The sequence below is a fragment of the Brachyistius frenatus genome, unplaced genomic scaffold, assembly GCF_029030835.1.
Source record: "Brachyistius frenatus isolate BFR_SWC_R1_liver_20210118 unplaced genomic scaffold, ASM2903083v1 Contig_23, whole genome shotgun sequence".
Classification (NCBI taxonomy): Eukaryota; Metazoa; Chordata; class Actinopteri; family Embiotocidae; genus Brachyistius; species Brachyistius frenatus.
The window spans coordinates 1,233,361-1,260,562 of NW_027210622.1; the positions used below are offsets into that span (position 1 = coordinate 1,233,361).

General features: G+C 39.1%; 2 protein-coding genes across 2 annotated transcripts in view; one reads left to right on the plus strand and one right to left on the minus strand.

Annotated features, from left to right (window-relative positions):
* usp43a (ubiquitin specific peptidase 43a) overlaps positions 1–7,473 on the plus strand; it is a 99,477-nt gene extending 92,004 nt beyond the window's left edge. The window contains exons 14-16 of the mRNA XM_069697225.1: positions 165–323; positions 4,236–4,397; positions 4,511–7,473. Of these exons, the coding sequence (XP_069553326.1) occupies positions 165–323; positions 4,236–4,397; positions 4,511–5,670 (1,481 nt within the window). The 3' untranslated portion in view covers positions 5,671–7,473. The remainder of the gene's footprint in view (positions 1–164; positions 324–4,235; positions 4,398–4,510) is intronic.
* An 11,981-nt stretch (positions 7,474–19,454) lies between these two features.
* On the minus strand, positions 19,455–21,322 carry mchr1a (melanin-concentrating hormone receptor 1a). Its single transcript, XM_069697227.1, has 2 exons — positions 21,243–21,322; positions 19,455–20,476 (listed from the first exon to the last, which is right to left on the minus strand). Exons 1-2 carry the CDS (start codon positions 21,295–21,297, stop codon positions 19,455–19,457), a joined length of 1,077 nt encoding a protein of 358 aa, XP_069553328.1. The 5' UTR covers positions 21,298–21,322.
* Positions 21,323–27,202: the final 5,880 nt, after the last annotated feature.

Consider the following 27,202-nt stretch of genomic DNA (forward strand, 5'->3'; position numbering starts at 1 on the left):
TGGAATAAATTAATTGTTTGGTCTCCATGAAATTTTCTGGTAATAATAATAGTCGTAGTAAAAATGAGTAAATATCCCATTCTTTAACTTTTACATGACATGATTTGAGCATTTTCTAACCATTAAGTTACACATATTGATATACTTGTCATTTTCTATTCCAGCTTACTGTAGGAATTCAGTGGATGGCCAGTGGTATAGCTACGATGACAGCAGCGTAGACCTGGTGCCAGAGGAGGAAGTCTGTACCAGAGGAGCGTACATCCTTTTCTACGAGAGACGCAACACCATCCCTCCATGGTCAGCCAGTAGCTCCGTCAGAGGTAAGCTATCAAATGACAAGCAGGCTAGATAGCATAAATAATTTAATGGACAAAAGAGCTCACTATTTTATTGAAATATCCAAAATGGACAAAATATTTAAATATTAAATGAATGCGTGTACTTAAGAATTAAAGTAATAATCTAAAAGATTTTCATATTAAGAAATAAATGTCTGTTCAGTCACACAATTGAAATTGTATTTTAATATTACAAATTGAATGCGTTGGGTGTCAGTGGTGACATTCCTGGGAAAAATCCCAAGTGTCACAGTTCAATGACCTTTTTTCAGTTACCCAACCACATCACACATCTCTGGGAAGTGAAGTCCAAAAACACAGCTAATGGTACCGTTTATCGCTAAAGAGAACAAGATGTTCAAGATTTACCTTAAAGAGTTACTTAGGCAACAGTGGTTTGCACTCAAAGGGCCTGATTTACTAAGATCTCAAATAATAGGGGCAGTGGTTAGCATTGTCGCCTCACAGCAAAAAGGTTCTGGGTTCAAATCCAGGCCTGGGCCTTTCTGTGCAGAGTTTGCATGTTCCCTCTGTGCCGAGCAAGTGACTTTTCATTCAGTGCCTCGCGAGTGCTCGTGAACCTCATGAAGCTACCTGTGAATTCTGCGGGATACATTCAGTACCTGTGACAGCACACCTGAATAACGGGACTGGGTGGGATATCCAAATAACGATACGCTGAAACAACCCAGATGCAGGACAATGCTGAGTTGTAAAAAGTTTTTTAATTGCTGGTATTTCGAGGCTCGTCCTTGTTGTTGGCTGTCAATCATCATTTAGTTAATTTAATCGCTCAGAAATGTCATGGCTGGACAAACGATATGTCTGAATAATTTTTGCCTGTCATCTCAAAAATGTTTCCACAAGTGTAAAACCACGTTATCTGCGTATTCTTTGGTTTCTCTGCATCTCCTTCTCACCACAATAAGAGCAGCCACCTCTCCAGATTTGCGCACCTGATTAATGCGTGCCTTTCAGTGATACTAAAATATACACGCAATCACTTCTCCTATTTCTACTTTCAGGTTTAGTAAATATCGTTACAGGTGCAGAATTTTTCTATTTGCATTTCCCCTCCCAGTATTTTGAACCTTCAAGTAGAAACGCCCAATATTACATATGCATGCAGGCAAACACTCAAAATGGACAACGTGTGTTAAATTACACATTTGAAAGACGCAATCCTCACTGCACGTCATTAGTAAATCTGTTTGGGCATTTTTTTTGCGGGTAGTGTGAAGTTTCCACATGATTTTACATACGCAAACGTTTAGTAAATCAGGCCCACCTTTATCCCCCCACCCCCCTGTTGATATCATGTCTATCACATATTTTTAATGTGACACTTTTATTCATTACGTGTGCATTTTCTCTTCTTAACACCATATATTGAAAAATCTGAGTCCTGGCCCTGTTAGCATAAAAAATAAAATAAAGGACATCAGAAAAGAAAAACTCATTCAGAAATTGCTTAACTACTAGCTGTAAAGATTGAAAGAGCAGTGAAAGGTTAATAACGATCGACTAGAGTGGGTACTGTGGAATTGTTTTACTAAATAATAAAATTATTATCTTTTTAAAGGTCTTGAACTACCAGCATGAAAGCTGCTCTTTCAACATCAATGAAACCTTGGCCGCAGGGCCATTTCTTTTGGCACCTTCTGTCAGTCTTATACAGCATAGTCAAGCCTTTGTTTGGGATCTACTGATTTTTGCTGGAAATATAATTTTTCAAGTATGAGAAAAACATGCCACTGGCAAAGGTATGTAAAGAACTAAACACCAGATAGGATAACAGTAATGAATGTCTACAGATGAACTTGAACCCTTTTTCCATGGCTGTTCAGTGAAGAGCAAGAAGATACGGGTACTACAAATGTCAGAATGCCTCTAATCGTTAATGTATCAACCTTTATCTTTATAAACTTTCCTTCCCTATCAAAAGCATACTTCATCTGTGTAAAACCAATAGGCTGTATGTCAAGCTTCTAGACCCAAGATATTAGAGACAAAATGTGAAGTGCACAGATTTGATACCTGAGGTGTAAGCCAGTCAGACTTAAACATGAAAAAACATATCGAAGCAAATTTTTTGTGTCTAGTATGTCTTGCATATGGAAAATAAACAAACTTGGATCCCTCTAAACTGAAAGCTGATATGCTCAAACAGACCAGAGGAAATGTTTTTAAGTGAGTGTCAAATGGCATTGTTCTAGGGGAACTTAATGTTATCCTCTTTCAACAGTAAAAATCAAAGCTGAAACTTTTGCAATTTGTTATTTGTGCCTTCTTGTATCTCGATGGCCATCATCTTGTCCCATTTACAATCAGAACAGAAATGCCTTCAAAGCTGGAGGTATTACAGAAAGACTACTGGGCTGATGTTCATAAGGCCGATCCACAAATAATTTTTTACTTTCATTAACACTGCAAGACAGGACATTTGTGATACACATTTACTTGCTCATACTTAATACAGCAAGCAGTAATGAGGAAGCACCAGAGGTGCATTGGGAAAGTCAAACAGGGTCAGTAAAAACTTTACGTTTTGTCGGTTCACCCGCCCAACCATGCACACCACTGTGGGGCATTCAGGGACAGTGGTTTTATAAGGGAGAACCACAAATAATACAAATGTAACATTGCCACAATAGTAAATGCATCCAGACATATAGCATATGGTGGTTACATTTTCAGATTTGCATGTCATAAAATACATTGTTTCCATGGCACCCCAATCGTCCACAACAAATTAAGCAGTAATTCAGTGTTATTTTTTTCCCAATACAAACATATACCGGATAAACACTACAATCTAATCCTAACTTTCCTTGCTCTTTTAAATGCATCCTCCTAATCCTTACTAATTACAAAAACATTCTGTAACCGTAACAAATGTCTTGCTTTAGGTTTAAATAAATGAATGTTTCACCTCAACTAGAAATCACTTTATAATGATGCTCACATATTGATGCATGAGCAATAATAATCCAACAATATAACACTGAAGGGAACCATTTATTTGTTACCTCTCTACGTTTACTTACTTAAATAAATCTTTAAATGCTAGACACATTATTCTTAATACACTCCTGGAAGGTTTTACATTGTGGTATTTGAAATATTTGTGGTATTTGAATAATCAATTCACCAGTGTATTTCAATTTACGGGTTTTGGGGAGTTGTGAATATATGTGTTTGGCCACGCTTAGTCATATATAACTTGGGCAACAGTGATTTACACTCAAAGGACTACAGCTACTAGTGTGGTGTTACCAGACACAAATTCACTGTGCGAATAAATAGGTCTGGTCATTCTCCACAGAAAAGCAATTTCCATCTTTGCATCCTACTTGGCGTACCCTTGAGGTCATTTTGGATCTATTGGAGCAGCCTTTAAACAATCAGCATTAACCACCATATTCACTGAAACTCTACCACTGCTGAAACTACATTTAGACATTACTTCAAGGTCATCGCACTTAGCCTCCCCCACTGGTTCCTGATTGTTTTGCCTTTCAGAAAGGGTGAGCCAGCCTTAACGCCAACAAGTTTTCCAGACTACAATTACAGTGAAAACTAAAGCTGGGACCAAAAGATAGGTGGAAAAAAAAGTTATAAAGCTTCTTGTCCACAAGAATCTGTGCGAAGTCTCAGTTGGGGTTTAATACTCCAAGATAGAAAATGAAAAACGTCTGGGGTTATTAGACAGAAGTGAGCTCACCAGATCTTTGTAGCCCAATCCTCAACTTTGATTTTGGCTTTTGGCTCATGGTAAAATTAGCTGTTTTAAAAAAAATTCAACAACTGTACATCATCCAACAATGTTACAGGAGTGCAATGCTAAATCATATTCCTCCTCTGATCTTGTGTTTCTGTCTGTTGGTCTCAAAGGCTCTACAAGTTCGTCGATGTCAGACCACTGGCTTATCAGGCTGACAGGGGACAGTAAGAGAGGCAGTCTGGTGTCTCGTTCCTCCACCACCTGCCCATCTTCCATACCTGACTCTCCAGAGTCTCCAGTCTTCCTTGACAATGGCTTTAAAGGGGAACGGGGTAAGTGACCACTTCTAGGATTTTGCATGATTTAGTGGCTCATTAACAATTTACTCAAAGATATTGCATTTGAATATAAAAACTAAAGTATTTCCTCTCTACGTACTTGTCAGGTGGCTTTGAAAGCAGGCCGTTTGTCCGGGGTTTGCAGGGGCGCAGCGTGAGCATGAGAGCCCCCAGCAAGACCAAGGACACCCTGAGCAAAGTGCTTCCCCTGCGCTGGTCCTTTGGTTCCAAGGACAGACGAAAACCTGACCCAGTGTCTCCCCCAGTCCAAGATCCTGCCCCTGTGGAGCTGGTACAGTATTTAGAATCTGGCCGGCGACCCCGGTGCACACAGGATCCAATCGTAACACTGATGAGCGAGCCACGTAGCTCAAAGGAAGCTACTGAGGGCTGTGCTGCACACAATGTTCGGTCTTCCAGTGTTGGGAGTATAAGTTGTATCGGTAAGGCGGGAGAGGAGCCCTTTCCTCAGGTGCCGGAGGGCCAGAGGCGGTCGTCAGACAAGACAGCCAGTCTGAGACGCACAAAGGGGAGCCAGACAAGACATGAGAGCACAGTTAACATCAGCACCAGCTCTAGCAGTAACACCCTTACCCGAAAAAAAGAAGCCATGAAGCAAAGCTCCTCCAAATCTTCCCAAGATACTGAGACAAAACGGAGTTCCAGTGCTGGAGTTCAGCCCAGCTACAGTACACCCAGCCTTCATGATGGGACGCTGAGAAGACAAAAGGGTGAGCGGGCTAATAGGGAACACGTACAACATGCACATGATGAAAACTCAAAGACCAAGAATAGAGAAGTGCCCAAGAGCCATGAGGGACTGCTCTCTTTCTTCAAAGGTAACTTCCTGAAGAAGGAAAAGGACTCAAGGAAGTCCAAGGAGGGCGAGTCAGGGAGAGGAGGCGATGAGGAAGGAGGCAGAAGGACCTTGTCAAGGTTGTCACTGTCTAATGGCGCAGCGGGAGGCAGAACAGGAGTGGAAGGAGGCAAGTCTAATGGCTCTGGCCATCTGGTTGATGAGCTGGCAAACGGGAAGATTGGAAGCATGACTGACATCAAACGCTCCCAGAGCTCCTCCAACATCCCCAATAAAGCGGAACAGAGCATGCGTAGGACAGCATCTTTGCATCGTAATGGGATGTCTACAGCGCCGGCACCATCACACAACCTGACAACAGACAAACCATCTTATGGCACCCTGCAGAGAACTCGTTACAGCACAACCTCACTGGGGCGCAAAAGAACAGTCGCTGAGTCCAGCTTCTGACGCAGAGATTCATTGTATAACACATCTACACACACACACACACAAAACTTTTTAAGTAATTTAAAGTAATTTACATACAATCTCTGAGATCAAAGCAATAGCATTCCATTCAATGACTCGTCTTTTTGTTCATGGAAAATTTACTGACTCAAGCAGTTTGCACCATAAAATTGAGAGACACTGAGCAAATTAAGAGTCCTTAAATGCTGGTGAATAAAGAGCAGGATGAATTGATGTGACCTGTCCATCAAAAGTCTGACAAAGTCCATCTCTAATCTGTTTTTTGTGACTTAAAACAAGTGCCTGAGCAACTATTATGCAGTTTAGACCAATGAGTTTATGTCTAGCACTGGAACCACGCAAATACAGACACACATACAAGCATACTGTACGCATTTGTGTCTTATTAATGTAGTGTGAGTGTTGAAATTCATCACTCTATTTTAATCTCTTGTAGTTTTGGGTTACAATTAAGACACACTGATTGTGTTGTATTTATAAGAATGTATTGTGTCCACTTGATTAACAGTGGTACTTTGAAGCACCAGTTTCTGATTAGCATCAATTATTCATCTTTAATCCCTGATTATTTAAAGCACAAGATGGCTATGAACAAAATACTATTTTTATAAAGCACGATTTATCCCCATATTGACCATGCTGAATTAATTCATGTTTCTTTTTCTTCTACTTCAGTCTAATTACTCCTCTATTTTTTCCTAATCAATGACTTCAACTGAAAGGACTTGCATTTAGCTGTGGGCTTTGTAATGGTGGTGAACACAATTTAAATGGAGAATGTGGCCACATCACGTACTGTACACTGAAGCTGTGGTTCGTGGAAAAATTCTGCCTCTCTGAGTCTCATTTTGGCAAATGTGCCCCTGAGTAGCTGCTCTAGAAATGTACTGGTTCCTCTTTGGTTGTAAGGGATTTTCACTCAAACATGGTATTCACTATTGTGTGTTTTTGTTGTTGTTGTTGTTGTTGTTGTTTTTGGGGGGGGTCAAGCTTCACTGTAGCAGAGCTGCACACATTGCAGCCTCAGTCTGACCACAGCACAGCAGAAAAAGTTAAACTACACAAAAAACTAATAATTTACACAAAAATGCATTTTTATATCAGTTAGGGTGAGTTTTTTTTTTTATTATAAAATTATTCCTTGGTCTGAATTATCTAATCTATGGAAGGGAAATACAATACGCATTATAATTTATATATCCTCTTTATGTATGCATTTACTGTGCGTTAAACGTACCATACAACTCTAATTAGCTGTCAATACTAGAAGAGAGTTATACCAACAAGTAGGTGTTTGTTCATCTTGCAGCGCAACCCATACCTTTAAACAGCAGACCGTCACAGTCATGTCCCAAAAAATCTATTCATTTATTAAACACAAATTTTAAAGAATTTTCTTTTATATTTTTTGTGACATAGTAAATGTAGACAAAAAGGAGATATACACCATGTACTGTACTTGATTTCTTGTTTGATTTGTTTTGAAATGTTTCCTTTGTGAATCCGGCATAATGAAGGTTCTGCTGTGAACGTTGCCTTTTGACAGCTCAGAATTTTATGATGTAATATGATGGAATTTTTCCTTTTGTTCTCGGCCATGCAGCCATTTTTTTATTTACTCAAATGCAATCTGTATTATACTTACTTCTTTTTACCGTACTACATTTGTACACGTCAACATGCTTTGTTTGTAACTAATTGATCACGTGTAGAAATAAGAAACTGTGGCTGATTTCAAGGTCATCTCTGGATCCACAAAAATACACAACATAAACACTGTAATGCAGAGTGATAACTTTATTTTCCCAAGAAAAAATTAATTCGCTGTCTTCTTCAAAATGTTGTCGTACTGTAACAAATATAACACCAGCTGAATCGCCACATCTGCTGCAGCGGCAGTAAAATTTGTGTTTTTGCCAGGACGCTTGCCTCATGTATGTCCCTTGATATTTTCACAGTTTGACTATTTTAATTGCACTTCATTCTTAAGGGAATGTGCCCAAGTAAAAAATACCACCGCTAAGGCTTAAAATGTTTTATTCTAAATGAATGACATTGCAGATGGAACAAGTTAGTCGTCCTCCAGACAGTTTACTGGCAGTGTTTGAGACAAAATGAGAATAATCACCGTACACTTGTATTTGAATGGAGAAGCTGCATTTTTTGTTTTCTTCCTTCCCAACAATACAACAACTCATTGGAATATTGACCCTGAAACATAGTAAGGAATAAGTGAAAACCCCTATTTTGAAATAATTAAGATGTACATTATTTTTGAATGTATAGTCTCTGTCTGTTATCAGTTCTGCAGCCTTGTGCTGCTGCTGCTGCTGCAAAAACAACAACATCAAATACTGTCTAAGCACTCCAAGACTATCTATATGTATTCTAACCTTCTTTTTTTTTTCAGTGTTTGAATCTGAAAAACAGTACTATTTATGGTATCACAAAAATTTCTAATGGACTCCTGAAGATAACAATGAATACCAGATTCACAGTAAATACATTTGTGCTATCGCTAAATAGATTTGTCTTTTTTTCCTCCTTTGGAGTTCAGTTGACTGTCTGGCTGACTGTTGAAGCTTTGCATCAATGTTTCAACCCATGTTAAAGACTGGAGCAAGCTCTTATCTCCTGTTTATTCGCATATGCAGAACTGTCTAATGTCAAAAGATGAACATTTGAATGCTTATAGTCATTATTCCCATAGGAATACAGTATGTGTTTTGTTTTCTGTTTTCATATCATATCCTATGAAACAGTCTGAATATGAAGTAGTCCCATATTCCATCTATCACCAAGACAAACAGATGAAGAGGTTTATTTGCTGTAAACACTATATTTAGTTTAAAGTTTGTCAAAATGCTGCTGTTTCACGTCTCATTAATGACACTGGATAATGTATCAAGCAATACTAACACTGAAAGCCCTACTTGTTGAGGAACCTGTCAGGATTGCAATCAAAAAATGTTAAACACTGTTATGATAGTTTTCTAGGCAGATCGGCAGGATGTAGCTCATCGTGTCATTGTTCTACGCACAAGTTGAACACTGTAATCAACATTTTCTAATGTTTATGCTAAGAATAGAAGCTGCTTATGAACCATGACACTTTACTTCCAAGTCAATGACATATACATTTTTAATTTCAGAAGCAGGGGTTTGATTGCACCTCTAAGTGTGATGCAGACCATGGTTTCTTTGTGTCAAATCATTCGGTCGATTCTTCTCCTCTAAACTGCTAACACTCCTTTAGTTTTCCCTCCTCAGCTTACATTGTTAGAACTCTGAATACATGAAATTCTCTGTTACAAATTGATAGTATGACTAAAAACTTGCTCATAATGTGATGATGCCAGAAAAGAATAAAAGCTCATCTTTAAAATTGCCAAACATCCCAAACATTTTCTTTATGGGCTTAACAACACTCAAATGGCATCATCAATCTGCAGACCAGGGTGATGAGCTTTTCAATAAGCATGGAATGTTTTTACTCATATTGCAAGCACAAACAGTCACATCACAAAGTAAATCCTACTCAGTTGTTGTAGATTTGATTGGTGATATTTTGGTAAATTATATATTTAACAAATAGAACAATAGAAAGGCTTTTCTTTTTCAGAATTTTTCTGCAACAAAAAAGTTAGAAAACACAGACTTCAACCACAGGAACAGCATTATTTTCTCCTTATAATCAAGAGGGATTATCTGTAGCGCTGTTCTGATTGCAGCAGTAATTTTCCTGTCCTTGAAACTGATTTACAAAGGCTTCTGTTCTCCATTCTACACATTCTACAAAAGAGACCAAAACCACTATGTTCAAACAGATGGTAAAAAAAACAAAAACACTGTAGCCCATGATTTGTGCTCTTAACAGCCATGCTCCATTCAGTGAACTGACAGCTGTGGCTTTTTTTTTAACATAAATATAAACATACACACAATTTTTTATTTTTTTTGCGCATTAAAAATGTCAGCACAACCCTCTTCTTTAAAGCTCGAAAACTCTGTTTTCTGATTTTCCGGTCAGAGTGAAAGAGAGTGCAAAGCTGTATTTGACCGTGAATGGGAAAGTTGCTTAGAAACTGTTGGAATGGCTATCTCAATTTCTATATCTGAACCCTTTACATTAAACTGTACTGATAATTATGAACAAATATAATATAAAAGTACATTAAAGTGCAGGCTCTTCCCTGACATTCACATGTAGTCGTCGGTAGAAAATGAAATCAATTCACGTTTTATTTTTATCAAGTTAAATCAGTAGATTATTAATCTGCGATTGCAGTGCTATGTTATATATGTGGTGAACAGTATAAATAGAAACACAAAGTTAATTTGTTTCTGTGTTTCTTTCCATGGCTCAATCCACATGTGGCCACATATACGCAGTGTTTACTCGGCCAAACTGAGCACTTTGGAGTTAACATAACTTTTGTGGGATTGAAGGTGTTTTTATATGCAGTGTTTCAACATTTTGTAAAACAAATCCGTATACATATTTGGACATGCACAGACATACATTTGTGTGTGTGCTTGCGTGAAAATTAGAGAGAGGGACAGAATAAATGTGGCCGTTTAACCTCTAGGGTGTTGCGATTGGGAATAAGATGTCACGCTATCCAAATGAACTGACATGCATTATATTCCATTGTTTTGGGTGTAACAAGTATGCTTTCACTGTAATACTACAATTTTGCCTGAATTGTCTTCTGTACATGATGGTATATTATATATATATATATTTGTTATATCATATTTTTCAATACACAAAATAAAAAGATGATATTTATGTTTATGGTCCTATATAATTTAGAAATTTTAAAAGAAAAATGTTATCAACCATGTACTGATTAATTGTTTTCTATCTGAAACTGATAAAGTGTCAGTAAATTTTGAAAGAGAAATTCTTTTGATTTTTGAAGTCACAAATAAGCAGACAGGAAAAAAGACGGTAAGTGTTTGTGCACTTCTAGAAAACTACTGATTATGCAGCCTGGCCTCCCTAAGTGTCACCTTAATCTACAAAATCTCGTCAAGACGTGAGCGGGGAGGTATGATAGATACCCGGCTGGAATGAAACCGGGGACGTTTCAGTTATGTTGCGTGGGCTGTGTCCAATTGGAGCATAAAATATAGAGGTATGGAACAAGTATGGCAAACTTGTTTAATAGATTTCTCTTATTCACACATCCAAACATTCATTTTGTGCTTCTGGCCCTTTGATGACAGAAGTTGTATTCACACTTTTAACTCTGTTTTCTGCTCTTGACAAACTCCTGAGGGAAATGTGGCTACTTACTTTGTCTGTCTGCCCTTTGATACTGAACAGACAGTGTAAAGTAGGTTTTTAGATTTATTTATTTATTTATTTACTTGCTGAGCAGTGGACCAAAACATTAAAGCTGCGAGCTAGACAGCTAAATGAAGGCTTGTTTCTGTGAAGCTGATGGGAGCTGCAAATCTGGGTGATAATGCTCTGTAGGTTCATTACGACAAGCAACCCCTTCAACATTGTAACATTGTTTACATTGTGATTTCATCTTTTTTTTTTTAACAGTCAAAATTTACTATTTACTCAATAACTTAAAATAATAGTTAGTTGCAGGCCTACCTTACTTTTTTACTTCTGGTTGAAGAGGCAGTTACTGTTCATGATGCATGTAAGTCGAACTTGAAGACGACCATTTTATGCCTCAAATGTCTAAAATATTCTTCTTACTGTCCTTGGTTGCCCAAAACAATTACTGTAACTCTCTTTACAGTTCCTGGAAGACACAGCATCACTGCCACTTGGGGAGGACAGGGCAAGCCTAGACGAGGCACTGTATCCTCTAGTGGACTGATGGCTTTATTAAACTCTTTAGCGTGATTCCAGGCTGCACCCACAACCAGACTTAGACTTTAGACTTTATCAATCCCACAGTGGGGAAATTTAGTGCACATAACAATTGGTCTGTTAGCACTGCTCAGTTCAACTGAGGTGAAAATTGGTGTTGAGGTTGGCCATCAAAAGACAAGAACAAAAATATAGCCTTTCATTTGTATTCCGTGACAGACTGAACATTTTTATGTGAGTTCGTGTACTTTTGTTGTCAAAAACTGCTGTTTGTCATGAGTTTACTGAGTTGGCTGAAGGTTTCTGTGATCTGTGCTTTCAGTTTCTTAATCTTGAGTGCCATTTGTGCCCACTGTTCTGTTGCTGATCAGTCCACTCGGTGAGGAGAAACTGCAGGGGTGTTTACTGAGTAAAGAACATTTTTCGATATGTGTATCCTTACTTGGTTCCTTGTGAGTTTCTGTCCTACGATGATATGTTATATATGATATATAGATATGATATGTTTGTTAATAACCTGACAATTGTGTATTTTACTGATACCTATTGATATCCAAGCCATCCATACAAATTATAAGTGCACTAGTGGATGTAATGACCTCACTCATGCTTGAGCTCTGCTCCTGACAACCATTCAGTGGCTTATTTGAGAGCATAATTGCAAAATGAAGCATGTATTTGTTCTGTTTGCCGCTTTTCCTTCAACTCACTTGAAAAGGGACTGACTTTTTGTTCTCCACCAGTGAAGAACCAAGGTTTAAGACAATCATAAAAGCTAAGAGGGGGTACCTGGTAGGGATGATGGCGGTGATGTGTACATCCAAAAAATATATCCAAAATATATGTATATCCAAAAGCAACTAATTTCTATTTTGTAAATAGTTTTGATATAACACAAAGAATAAGAGGGGGGGAAAAAAAATTGTGATTCTTATAAAACTTTTTTTTCTGTCAATTCACATAAATGAAGACACTGTTTGAGTGATTCAGAATAAAATAATTTCAACAAAATGCAACTTGGCCGAGTATTGGGTGACAGACGCATATTGATTGCTCAATAAACTAACAATTTTACTGTATTAACTTCCTGGATTGACCGAACCCAGCTCCACCTTGACCAGTGCTGCATAAAATTGCAAATTTTGTGGTGCACTGATGCACACTACAGCCTTGAAAAAGGAAAGTGTTGTTCCACAGGCACAGGTGGTTTAATGTGTGTGTGTGTTGCCCTTTTTGTGGCAAAAGAAACAAAGCTTCTTTCAGTACAGCTTTGTCCAAAGCAGCCTTAATAAATCTTAGGATGTTCAATGTTCATAAACTTGTAGGATTTAGTAGCTCCATACTTGACTGCAGTAATCTTTGTTTATGATTGATTTTTGTTGCAGGCCCTATAAGACTGTCTTGGTGCTTGCAAACTGTAAAGAAAAGAACATTGGGTTTTTTTCCTTATTTAAGCATTGGAAAAGGTCCATGCAACATTTTGGGCGGCACGGTGGTGCAGTGGTTAGCACTGTCACCTCACAGCAAAAAAGGTTCCGGGTTCGAATCCGGTCCTGGGCCTTTCTGTGCGGAGTTTGCATGTTCTCCCTGTGCTTGCGTGGGTTCTCTCCGGGTTCTCCGGCTTCCTCCCATCATCCAAAAACATGCACCTCAGGTCAGGTTACCTGGCGCCGCGCTAGTGGCAGCCTGCTGCAGCATCTCCCCCCTGAGAGCCCCCCTGCTGTAGTGAAGAAATTTCCCCTCGGGGATTAATAAAGTGTATAAAATAAAAAAAATAAAAAAAAATTAAGAGGTGTTGCAGGCTTTCACAGGAATTTGAACTTCTGGTTGCATCAGTGAGGGAGTATTCTGACAGCCCTGATCATCAGTGCCTATTTGAAAAGCCTTTTGTTTTATTTACTGCCCTGAGTATGTCAAGGGACACGGTGATAGCAAATAGATGCTCTGGCCATTTAGTAATGAGGCAGCAGTAAGGGGCACTCTTAACTGCTGCAGATTTTGAACAGCAGTTTAAAGCATCAACAGACTCCCTGGTAAGAGTTCTCCTCAATACAACCATAGTCAAGATGCACTTGTCAGACACAGAGTGTATTGTGAAGAAAATGTCTCTTATCTTTTTTAAACCCTACTATACATCTGGAAGTGCACTCTGAAATAAACACCAAATACAGGGGAAGTTTCTACCCATAGTGTGAGGCACTATTGCCAAGAATAGACAGTGTGCACTTCTCTGTACCGAGAAAATAAATGTTTGTCTTAAATTAGTTCACCATCCCTGGCTTTGAGGATGAAAGCAACTGCTAAGGACAAAAGTACCATAATGATGACAGTACTAAATGATCTGTATCCATCAGTTGACTGATTTATGTTATTCTTAAAAAAAAAAATTATATCATGCAGAATACAGTTTATAGGAGCCTGGACTGATCATTTACTCACCACCAATTTCAAATTATTAACTTTCCTCTATCAGGATCTGATTTATCTTTTCCTTCTCACAACTCCTACCGGACTGTAGCACAGATGAGGGAAAAAAAACAAAGATCCGCTATTAAGAGATGGATTATCAGTTCTATCGATCTCTGTACATGGAATAACAAAGATGGTATAATAAGGAAAAGAATAACTCTCCTAACGCTTTTCAGTGTACAGAGGAAAACAACTATGTGACAACCTATCTCAAGGGGACAGTAACATTTATTTTTTTGATTTTTTTTTTTTTTGATTTTGTTCACTTTATTAATCCCCGAGGGGAAATTTCTTCACTACAGCAGGGGGGCTCTCAGGGGGGAGATGCTGCAGCAGGCTGCCACTAGCGCGGCGCCAGGTAACCTGACCTGAGGTGCATGTTTTTGGATGATGGGAGGAAGCCGGAGAACCCGGAGAGAACCCACACAAGCACAGGGAGAACATGCAAACTCTGCACAGAAACATAGTACCAATAACATAATAATGATTTGCCAATAATTAATTACAAACCCAGACTACATTATTCTAGTTAGATACTCTTAGCAATGTACCTGTTTCCAGTATAAAAGTTTCAAGGTTGTCAATCTCATTTCTAAAATTCAAACATCTCCATTAATTCTATTCCAATTAGCTGTAAGAACACAATTGCAAGATGACAACCTCCTCTTCCATGTGCTGATGTTGATGCGTGGGACTTTGAGACTGTAACTAATATTTAAATGAGTATTTGCTAAGAAAATAACTGAAGAGCCTCTTTTATGGTTTCTTCCATTTCCCTTTTCTGCCAAGGTTTGCATTTTTTCCCCCACCAGCATCTTTCCTCCTGGACTCCTGTTTAAAGGGTTGGTCACCCAAAATTATAGTTTTAATAACCTTTGTGGTCTATGGTGAGTATATCTCTCTTGTAGACAAATAATTTGGTCAGGTATTTTTAGTGCATCTACTGCTGTGTTGTTAATATAAGTAGTGTGACTACAATAATGTATTTGAAACATGGCATTGTACGAGCTGAAAATTAGCAATTGTGAATAGCTTTTTCGAAGCTCAATGAGGCTTTAGAATCTAAAGTTTAGATCATGAAATACTTGTAGTCTTATCAGAGCAGCAGGAATGGCCTTCCAGCTGCAGTCTCTAATAGTTCATTGGTAAGTGCAGCACAGTAACACTTTGAAGTGCATTGCTACTGTGGCTCTTTCACTCTTTAAGTTTCCTTTGTTCATCATTCATCTATGATCACAAAACGCTCCATAATTAATTATTCAGTTCCTAGCTTCTCCTTGAAAAAGGAAAATCTAAAGACTCTGTCCTTGAAATCCCACAAAAATCCAAGTGCATTTCATACTGATGAATGAATGTCTGGACTGAAAAGGATTTATGTTTGTTTAATGTTAAATAGTTAGAATGTACTTTGAGAGAAATGATAAGAAGCTCAAAGAAAAACAACCATATGGTACAAGTTTGACAGTTTCTTACACATTCTATGTGTTTCTTTTACAGTATACATATAGATTAAGCTCTCAATATTTACATCATTAGAGTGACACAGCATAGTTCTGTTGCATATTTGCCATGAGGCCTTTTTTTGCTTCATAATTGACGAGGACAACAGTCAGAGTTTCTCATCCTTTGTTCTCGGGGCCCGACAGGAAGTCATTTGATAAGCAGGTGGGGTCGTATGGGTTCCTAAGACACACAATGTGTTTGATATAGGCCTAAATTCTAAAAACTGGTTATGAAACTGTCATGATTTCTGTTCAAGATCTATTCAGATATTTCTCTGCCCTCATAAAAATACAGAAGTAGGATATTTTGATGACAACTTGACTGCTCTAATGCAGGAATCCAGACAATTTTGAGATTCTGAAAAAAAAGATCATTGGCCACAAAAGGTTGAGAAATCCTGGGTTTCATATTCAGTGATTGTAATTTTTTTTTCAAATTTATACTCATGAATAATCCTTACCCAAAAATGTATTTTTACCTCCATATTTGTACATACTAAAATAGAATTTAATATCAATACAACATTAACAACACCTTGTTAGCAAAATGGCCCTCTTAAGAGATATTACATATCAGTCATTCACAACAACACCCCATTTATATTCATGGTTTGAAATTGAGATTGAATCAGTTTGGAAAATGCTGTGACTCTCTTTGCTTGACGTCAGATAATTCACTGTGTCCTTTAGAGCAGAGGTCTTCAACAAGGGGTCCGTGACCCCTACGGGGTCCGCGGAGGTATTGCAGGGGGTTGTGAAAGTTTCGGTTGATTAGACAATTTTTCAAATATTTTTTCCCCCCAATTTTTTTTTGCAAATTTAAATACACATTAATATAAATCCAACATATTGTAGCGAATGGATAAATGGAGTGTAGCAAGGTTGGTGCTACCGGGGTCTCTCCTGGACACAGATGACACGCTCGGTCGTACGTTCGTGTGTAAAATGCCTTTATTTGCCCGGTCCATACACCAATGTCTATGTGCAACCGCTTCTCCTCTTCCTCCTTCTCCCTGCTCCCTTTATAGGGGAGAGCTCATCAGTTCGTATTCGGCTTAGCTGTGCTCATTACACCTGCCCGGCACCGTTCCCTGAACCACTCCTCCCACTCTCTACCCCCTGCAGCTGAGCTAAACCACACCCCGCCACCACATGGGGGCTGAAGGTGTTATCTTTCAGTGAGAAATGCACACATTCAGCGATACACAGGAGTTCTTTCAAGTTGGGCACTGGTTCACTCACAGCGCGAGACTAGCCTGGACCTGTCCCTCCAAGCCTCCTGCACTCCTCCAGTTTAATATAAAACAAAATTGTATACTGCATTGAGTTTGTGAGAAATAATGCAACTGAGAACCATGTTTACAAGCCCAAAGAAGAAGAAGAAAAAATATCTTGAGAAGCAAATATAAAAACACAGATTTTTGTCTGGCTTTGTTAACACTAAACATACAAAAGTTGTTGCGTTTCCTCTAAAGCAGGGGTCTTCAACGTTTTTCAGGCCAAGGACCCCCAAACTGATACAGAGACGGAGCAGGGACCCCCAACTATATATATTGTAATTAAAATGTACATGCATTCTTCCCAAGTAAATGCACGACTTGGAAAACTAAAGCAGTGCCATTATCACAATAATTAATAAATCCCTTCCAAATGATGCTATTAGTCTCCTGGCTTTACTTTCCATCAAATTTCATTGAAATGATTTTTTTTTTTTTTTTAGGTATCTTGATAATTGACAGACAAACAAACACATCCAAAAACTTGTACAAAAACAAAGTTAACCAAAACCAGAGAAAACTAAAATAAAAGACAGCATGTAGTCATATCCTACTTGCTGCCTAGTTAAGGTGATTGCTTTTGGGAACAAATCCTGTAACTTTTTTTTTATTTGACACTGAAGATGAAGAGAAAACTACAACATATATTTCATTAACAGCTAACTTAATTATCCCTAATAACTCCTTCATGGCAGAGCACAGTCACTAACAGAGAGCTCTAATAAAAAGTGTTAAATAAAACTCAAACATTCTTCTGTCCAGCTATCGCCTGGGCGCTATAAATTTTGTTGTGTCATGATATTAGACTAGAGATTGTCTTAGATTTTGGATATCGTTACATCGTGATATGACATAAATGCTTCTTTTTTTCCCCCCGGATTTAAAGGCTGCATTTCAGTAAAGTGATGTAATTTTCTTGATCTCTCTGTTCTATTATTTAACTTTACCTGTTTGGTCATTATATTATATTCACGTTACTAATGATTATTTATGCAAAATCTCATTGTGTAAATATTTTGTGAAAGCACCAATCCCTACAATAGTATTGCAAGATTGAGGTTTGATCAAAAATAATATGATATTTGATTTTGTCCATATCATAGTCTGCTGGTTGAAAGTTGGGACATACACTTACATTTTGTAATTCATTTTCAGCAGAGAATAGGTCTGTACAATTTTGTAACACAGTTTCTCAAAACTCTGCTGCCCCTGAGAACTTGAGTTAGACTCTTTTTCATTCATATTAGCTGGGTGCATATGATCTGAGACCTTAGCACCAGTCTCATTACCCATGCTTGTGTACGTCGGGGGTTAAATATCACGTTGGAATATCACACATGGACACATTAACAAAAAAATTGAAAAAACAATATCACCACCATCCAACAGTCATGTATCGTACTGTCTAGTTGTCCATTATACTGTTGAAATTTCAGCTGGAGCTGAAAAGTAACAGTTTGGCACAAGGTATGGATGTCGTCGTTCGTCGTTGTTCTACAGTCTGATATTTTTTCTTTTGCTGATGCTTCTGTCCTTCCATATCTTGTTCATAGCAGATATTGATGATTTTGCCATTGCAAGTCTGCGTTTTATCTCAGTGGAACAACCACCTTGGTTCGATATCATTGATCCAAGGAAATTGAAATGGTCAATTACTTCAATTGCGTCGTTTCCTGCATGAATGTATGGATGTATTATACTGCATACTGTATGTATATTTATAATGTAGTATTTACTATGATGTAACATTTTTACCTTCCCCCTTAAAGAGTGATTGTTTTATAGTAAATCTATTTGCTGCCATTTCGCTGCACCTTTACTGTGACCTGTTGATATTTCGGTGTAGTTACTGTTTGAAACATTTTGACCTGACGACGACCCCGTATGTAAGAAAATGTTCGCTGTTGGTTGGATTAAGATTTATGGATGTAGGGTCACTGTTTTTCAACCCAGACCCATCATTTACAGTCATGGATCTTACACCCCCCCAAGGTGTGTCCAGACTCAACATTAAGTAGTGACTACCCAGTATGAATCTACCTTTAATGTCCACAGACAGACAACAGTAGAGAGGAGATGGCCTAGAGGCACATAACAGTAATCTGGAGTTTGTGGAGTTAATGCATTTTGTTAGGTAGCAGGAAATATCTGAACAGGTTGCAAAATCTACTCTAAATAACACAGGATTAAATTTTACTTTGCTTTCTTTCTGAATGTCTGATAATCTGCTTCATCTGCAAGCTGGTCTCTCAGCACATTGTAGTTTATTGTCTTTGCAACACCTGTGCAAATGTAGGTAAATTAAATGGATGATTTGTGATGATTTGAACATTCCCCACAAATTGGTGTAAGATGTCATGTAAATGTTGTGTAATTAAAGTGTAAATGGTGAAACTGTTCAAGCCCATTTTTCTGATTAGTGTTTAAAAAAAAAAAAAAAAAAAAAAACCTCTGTGTAAATCAATAATTTGAATAGAAATGAAGATGTAAAATACAGATAAGTAGGGGTTGATAATATCCATTGTAAGGTGTTGACCTCACTGTGTAATGTGCCGTGAGATGACATGTTGTGATTTGGCTATAAACAAAATCAATCTGCATTGAACTGTAATACAGTTGACAATGTCTCATTATCAGTTGCAGAGATACAAAGTGACAACATTTTTGGACTCTTATTCAATGTGGGGCCACATTGGATGGACTCATCTCCCCCAAGGCCGGCTCCTGCTGAGCCCCCTCCGGTACCATTCTTACACTCACGCTGCCGCCATCTGTGGTGCTCGGGTTCACGCGGAACTTCCTATTCACTGGCTGTATGGCCCTGAGAAACTGCCTCTTGAAAGTCTCACTGAGGATAATGTAGAGGAACGGATTGATGCAGCTGTTAGCATAGCCCATGCTAATGGCAATGTTGTAGGCGTAGGAGAAAGCTAGACTCGGCTTCTGCACCCCCAGGTGGATGAGTTGGAGGATGTAGTATGGAGCCCAGCAGACAAAGAAAGCCAGGCATATGGCCACTGCCATTCGGGTCACCTTCCTGGTGCGCACCCTTAAACTCCGTGGAGGCAGTGGTGCTACACTGGTGAACATGTGTTGGAGGATCTTGAAGAACACCAGGCAGATAATAGCCAAGGGTATAGCAAAGGCCAAGAAAAACTGATAAAGTGTAAACCAATATGTATCTGTAACTGGATCAGGCAAGAGGAGAGCACAGGCCACCTGGCCACCTGGAAGAGGCATCAGGCCAGCGTACATCCACACAGGGATGATAGTGAGTAAAGACAGGCCCCACACCAGTCCAATGACCAGCACGGCCACGTAGGGCGTGCGGATATAGTTGAAGCGGATGGGATGGACCGTAGCTAAGTAACGGTCAAAAGTCATTGCAGTGAGGATGTAAGTGCTGACAATCTGACTGTTGGAGTCAAGTGCCGTCATGACTGTACACATTGCAGCTCCAAAGTGCCAGGTACCATTGCCCAGCAACTGGTGGATGAGGAATGGCATCCCAAGGAGGAACAAGAGATCAACAAATGACAAATTTAGGATGAAGATGTCTGGAACAGTTTGCTTGGCACGACACTTGGTCTTCTTCATTATGGTGTACATGACAATACAGTTCCCTATGATACCCAGAAAACAGATAATGCCAAAGATGACGGGGAGGATGGCACCGCAGTGAAGAGCCCCAGCTTCAGCTGGAGACAAAAAGAGGAGGGAGCAGCAGTTGAATATAAAAAAAATATTATAAATTTAATTTACATTTTTAGAACATTATGCACAATTATTCAGTAATATATTGTATTGTACACAATACACTACATCTTTAAGTATTTTAATAAAATTTAATATCTCTATGTATACTGTTATGTCACAATGTGTTACAGGAAAAGCAGCAGTATATGGACAACCTTTGGTGTGTGTGTGTGTGTGTGTGTGTGTGTGTGTGTGTGTGTGTGTGTGTGTGTGTGTGTGTGTGTGTGTGTGTGTGTGTGTGTGTGTGTGTGTGTGTGTGTGTGTGTGTGTGTTTGCTCGGCTCTTTTAATGCAGCCAAAATACATTGATGCCAAGGGGAAAATACCTTTGCAATGATATGGAAAGAGATTTAAATAGTTTGTGTTTGTTATGTATACGTTTAAAAGACAAAAACTTTAATATCTAAAAATAAATTAAAAATTACCCAACGCAGTCTGTGATTTTGATATTTTTTATACATTTTCTTTTTGTATTTTATGCAAATGTATTTTATGTGTTTTTAAAATGCACATTTTTAAAATGATATGCAAATAATCTCATTTAGGCTATTGTACCAGACTGTTCAGGAACTCACTGCAGCCTGAATTTATGCAACAGGCTATGAAAGCTTTTAGCATTAAAAAAAAAAAAAAAAAGATGAGTTTATTACGCACATAAAGTGTTGAACGATGGGAGCTGATTACACCGATCAATCGTTGCTCAAACTACCTGTTGTTGAATTGGAGCCTCCGATGGAATAGTTAGAATCGTTCGAGAAATCCATGGTTATATTCCAAAGTACATCCAAGTTTCTAAGTATATTCCAGTTTAATCATTGTGTTTCACTCTCAGCAGATTCAGTGCCCTCAGCGAGAATAGCTCAGCTCCTCGGCGAGAGGCTGAGAAGGGAGAGAGAGGGAGAGAGAGAGAGCATCATCACTTCCACGGAGCTTTGTGGTTTTGCGACTGCGCTGCAAATGCCTGTCAAATTGATAGTTGATAGCCTGTCGCTAATGAGTGTCTGTGGGTAAAATTGTTTCTTTGCATGTACAGTTTTACCGTGTTATCTCAAAGAAGGGATTATTGGATTTATGTGATCACAGATTGCATCCGTTATCAAACACGGCAATAAAAAAAATAAAAAAAGGAAATGAAACATATTTCAGTTTGGCACTCAAGTTAAAAAATGTGGCTTATGGTTAATAGATGTTGAATGGACAAATAACTACTCTGGTGGTCTGTTTATAGGCTCAGAATAACTGCAGAAAACAAATTTAAAAACTGCAGATTAAGAAGAATCGAATTCGTTTCCGCAGTCTGAAAGCCATGTTGGATTATCCCTTCAGCCATTCAGACACCGGCCGTCGCTAATTGATGGGTTCATGAGTTGCAGAGAAAGAACAACAGGTATTTCTAATGGGCTACAAATAATTTAATTGCAAATCCCCAGCAGGTTTGAACAGCCGAAAACAGTTCGTTTTCCACATTATACCACTAGATGGCCTAGTTGGCCCTCATTCAGACACATCACATGTCGCATTCATGAAAATTGGATGGGATCCGCGGTCTTCTGCTCTGAAAGAATGATTGATTTGGAAACTCAGCAGAGTTTTTATTCCGAGGTTAGGGCAAATCATATCGTTGGCCGAAGGTGAAGGAAAACACCTTCAGTGTTTGTGTGTGTCTAAAGTGTCAGTCCACTACTCCTCCAGAGTAATTACATCCTGGGGAGGTTGGTATTTTATAGCCGCAAAAATATACAACTAGCTTTAGGCTTAGTGCTCGTGAAATCCAGCGTGGGTGCATGGTTGTTGCGTGTCAGGGAAATATTGTGACATGCATCGTCTCAAGATAAGCAGCAGTGCGAGAGCCTTTGATGGCATATAAATTACATGTGACGAATGAGAAGCTGTGAAAGGTTAGAGTTTAATTAGAAATCAGACTCGACAGACTTTTCTCTATCGTGGAGGGGTAGATATCCGTCTAGCACTAGGGCCCAGGTAGGAAGGGAGGACAGAGGCTATAATGGCAGGCAGGAAGCTCAGCTGGGCCTCTTTCCTGCACACCTGAGCTCAAGGTGAGGCCAGACTTTGTTTGGTGGTGAATTTGATAGCCTCCCCTTTGTTTTAAAAGATGTGTCGAAAAAAAAAAAAAAAGTTTCATAGTGAACAACTATAAATATGAACTGTGTCTTTTAGCTTTTAAGATAAAATAAAAGATTTGTTAATCAATTGTTATTTTTAACATGATATTAACTTGGCTTTTTTTTTTTTTTTTAATTTATTATAAATAGTCTCCAGGCACCTGCATGTCCAACTGAGTGGAAAGGGCTTTGTTTCAGGCCTGGAAGGTATTTCTTTTTGTCTCCATTCTGCATATGGTTTGTAAAATGTGATTGTGATGTTTCTTTTTTGTTTGTTGTTTCCTTTAATTCATTTTTTACCAAATACTTCTAAGAGAAGCTAGCCACTATTCTTTTTCCACAATTTGTTAGGTCTTAATACGAAATTATTTGGGCCGTTTTTCTGTTTCATTTCCTACCAGTGTGGCTGTAGTTGAGCTGCCAGGGAGATCAAATGGTGGCAGTCTTGTATGCATGTTTTGTTTGAGTTTATTTAGCTGCAGCATATTGTAGTGTTGTAAATAAGTTTGGTTTAGTTCCAATTAGTTTATTTGCAGTGATGTTTCATTTTTCCTTGCCTACTTTGCCCAGTTATTTTGTTGTTGTTGTTGTATACTTTACTCTCCACCAGCCTCCCTGACAGTGCAGTCTCCTAATTTCCTCTTGTTTACAAGACCTACATAGTCCTCATGATTGCAGTGAACTCGTGCATCATATCTTTAGATGTCTACCTCACAGACCTTGACTTCCTCGACTGATTGAACACATTTAAAATGCATGTCTGTGGATATATCTCTGTCCCATTTTAGTCAATGAGGTGCATCACTATACTGCTTGACTCATATTTAGACTTGCAGCTCCCATATTCTTTTTCGCAGCTTTTGACTGTTTAGCCTGACATCTTAAAGGTTCAATTTCAAAACCAAGATCACTATGAATATGATGGTAAACTGCTAGCTCTTGAAAGACCAGTTCACACAATAATGCATAATGTAAAAAAAAAAAAAAAAAAAAAAAATGTTTTTGACATCAGTGGTATTCAGTTTTGCACGTAGCTTTACTGCTAGGTTTTTGCGATATCTGCTGCCATATGTGTGCTACTGATATGATTGAATAAAAATCTATTTGTGTGGCTCAGGAACTGAAAAATTACCACATAAAAGCATTGCAACAATTCTGATAAAATGTTTACAGCAGTTTTCACCAGAGGAATCCCACAGGTTTCATACAAGTACTTTATTCAGCCTAACTCCTGTTTGTGGCATTTTATGCCAGCCATGGCCAGACGCATTATGTTTTTGGTTGTCTGTTCTTCTGTCTCCTGTATGGGATGTCGGTACATTTTTCATTTTTAATCATTAATTTAAAATTTTACCCAATACAATCACAGTTCCACATCTGCTTAATGATGTCAAAGGCCAACAGCTGTCACCAAGCTTTATTGGTGTGGTTAGCTCAGCTGCAGGGAGTAGAGAGTGGGAGGAGTGGTTCAGGGAACGGTGCCAGACAGGTGTAATGGGCACAGCTGAGCCGAATACGAACTGATGAGCACAGCTGAGATGGAATGAACTGATGAGCTCTCCCCTATAAAGGGGAGCAGGAAGAAGGGAGGAACATGGTGGCACAGAGACATTGTTGTGTGGGCCGGGCAAATAAAGGCATTTTACACCCGAACGTGTCACTCTGACTGAGTGCGTCATTTGTCTCGAGGGAACCCCCACGGTAGCTCAGTCGTGCTACAATTGGAAATGTGTGGGCTATAGCTTGCTCTGTAGCTGTGTACCTACACCAATACCAAGGACAGAAGAAATGTGTCATGATTAGTTCCTTATAAAATTTGCATAAACATATAGAATTAAAGAGTAAATCCACTTTAAACTTTCAACCACTAAAAGGTTTTTGGCTTGGTGTCATACTATTTGATCAGTGTCCCCCACAGCTTGATATGTAATAGAAGCGGCAGTACAATAGTAATAATGGAAGAGAATCATCATTGCGAGCTGATTGGTTACTGCATGGTCACTCTTAATGTGATGCGTGCTTTATTATAAGTATTTGTCCTCCTGGTATACTAATATGTGACAGTCATCATTTCAAAGCTCTGATCCCACTTTGTGTTATGATATGTATTGTATATTTATGCAGTGACAGGTTTATGTGTAATTCAATCAAGAGTAGTGGGTGTGGAGGTGAACACAGGGCTACATGGATTTTAAATAGTACGTTAGACAAACTCCAGTTTTATGAGTAGGGGTGTAGTCCTCTATTGGTCTTTGCTATTGTTTGATAGTATTGAGGCTCCACCTTGGCCCCCTGAGACAGATCTTTTGTATACTTACGACCATTCTGCTATAAAGCCCCAGAAACCCTGTTGCTTGTCTGCCTTTGGAACTCGGCAACACTAGTTAGACCGGGACAGGGACCAGCTGGGCCTACAGTTAGAGGGCTACGCTCGTACCCATAGAACTGGACTTGCGTCCAGTAACTACTATTTCTGCCCTCTAACAGGCTTCGCTATTTGTTACCATCTTCTATTTTATTCAGCGAGACATTGTCAGACGACATCCGCAGCCTCGAGGGAAGAGTTCTGAGCTGCCAGATATAACCCAGCAGTGTGAAGGTGCAGGGGACTGGGACGCTGCAGCACAGATCCCTCCTACCTTACTTTGGTTCAAAATCATACTCCAAGCACTGCATGAAGTTGTGATGCCAAATCTCCAAGATATGACAAACTGTACAAACATGAAGGAGAAAGACCAGGATGCAGCCATGCAGATACTCACCTGCCATTGGAACCTCAAAAGCTGCCACCCGTCACCCTAATCAAGCTCTCTACAAAAACTCTGCTTGACCGCTACCACCCTGACAACTTGTAAAAGTAACTCATGGACACACTTTTGCCAATACTTTATGTCCTTTACCTGCTTTCCTGGTCTCTTTTCCATCCAGAGCCCCCTATTTTAGCTCCTTGTCTTTTCCTCCATTCCTTCCCCTCCTCCTCAGGTGCTCCATTCCCAGCCTGATTTATCATTCATGATATCAACCTATCCTGTTTTGTTAGTCTACCGCCACCTCTCAAACTCATCTACTACAAACATTTTTTTTTACAATAAGCTGTGTTTTGCTGACCCATCCTCTCTCCCGTCCTGTATCTGCTCTTGGGTACACAAACACAACCTGACAAGTATGTCCTCATCAGTTTGGTATACCTTGACTTTTTCTATTGTACCACAGCAACATTGATATTTCTAGTTGTGCGAGCAAAATCTTGCCAACTATCAGATGTATTGCCACAAAACTTGGTTTGGACATCCTTGCCTACCTCAATGAATTGTAATAATAAAATGTTTCCATCAACTGTCATCAGATCAAAATGATCATTTTTGCAGTGATTTCCTTTATAATAAATGCTTGCAACAGTTTCAATTTGGGTTAAGCGCTAACAAATATTTGTATAGTAAACATGCTTAATGTCAGCCTCACATAGATAGCCTCGCAAGGCTGCCAGTTGGTCTGTTGACTCAAAGGTCTATATTTTGGTCCCTGTGCATGGTAGAAGTGCATTTAGGTCATGTCCAAACCCACTTTTGCCAGTTTAATGGCAGATAATCAGCGCACAAAGAAAGGCGATTGGTTCAAAAGGGTCTGTACTTCTTCAAGTTAATATGTCTGAAAAACCAACTTGGCAGATTGTTACTATAATTGCGTATTTGCCAAGTAGTAGAAAAAAACTTTGTCCACAGAGGAAACGGATCTGCTTGTGTACAGATTGATATACACAATAATTCCACAATTTAATCTTCAAAATGTTATTCTTTTCACGTCTGTGTGTTGCTTTGTGTCCCTATGTGTGTAACAAGCAGAAGGTATGTGCCTTGAATACCTGCCTGTGCATATTAATGGAGCTTTGCGATAGTTCAGGCAGGCATGAGTCTGTCACGGGCCCCTTCCCTGTCCAGTCCTACAAAGGCTTCAGTCCGCCCTTCTTAATTGGTGCGCTTTAAATCCGTGCACCGTTCAGTCATTCCGCCTGCTCCATACTCTACACATCGCTCCTCAACCACAACAACAACTATGGAACCGCCACAAATCTGCTCTCTTATTGGTCAAAGCGATCTTTTTAACAAGGTAATTAGAATCAGTATTTGAGCATCCGTTTTTACCTGTTGCCTACCAAGCAAGTATGAGCATCCAGGATTTGGTCCTTCGTCAAAAGTTGACTATCTGTCACTCAAGGGGGCCTGCTCACTGCCTATGGCCTGTCCTTCATCGAGCCAGGAAAATCCCCACCATCCGTTTCTGGTCGATCCCCAAAATTAGGAGACCTCTTCAATTGTCATATCCAGCCACTGTTCAGCACAAATCACCAAGAGCTTTTGATTTCTTCCAGCTACTCCTGTTAAATCCTTCAGTCCGGTGCAGCCTCAGATCCAGGCACTCCACAGCTCTTTTTGCCCCCCTAATCCCTCAGTCCACCCGTTCCTACAAGGAAAGTTAAGGCCAAACCTTACACCTCGCTCCTGCCCCTGCACCAAAAAGGCCACACTCATCTTCCTCCGCCCTATGT

Bases quoted from the DNA above. Each gene is read 5' to 3' on its own strand.
- mchr1a (XM_069697227.1), bottom strand. From the start codon at position 21,297: ATGGATTTCTCGAACGATTCTAACTATTCCATCGGAGGCTCCAATTCA. The intron at 20,477-21,242 runs GTAGTTTGAGCA...TTTTGTCTCCAG, and splicing joins AGGCTCCAATTCAACAACAG to CTGAAGCTGGGGCTCTTCAC.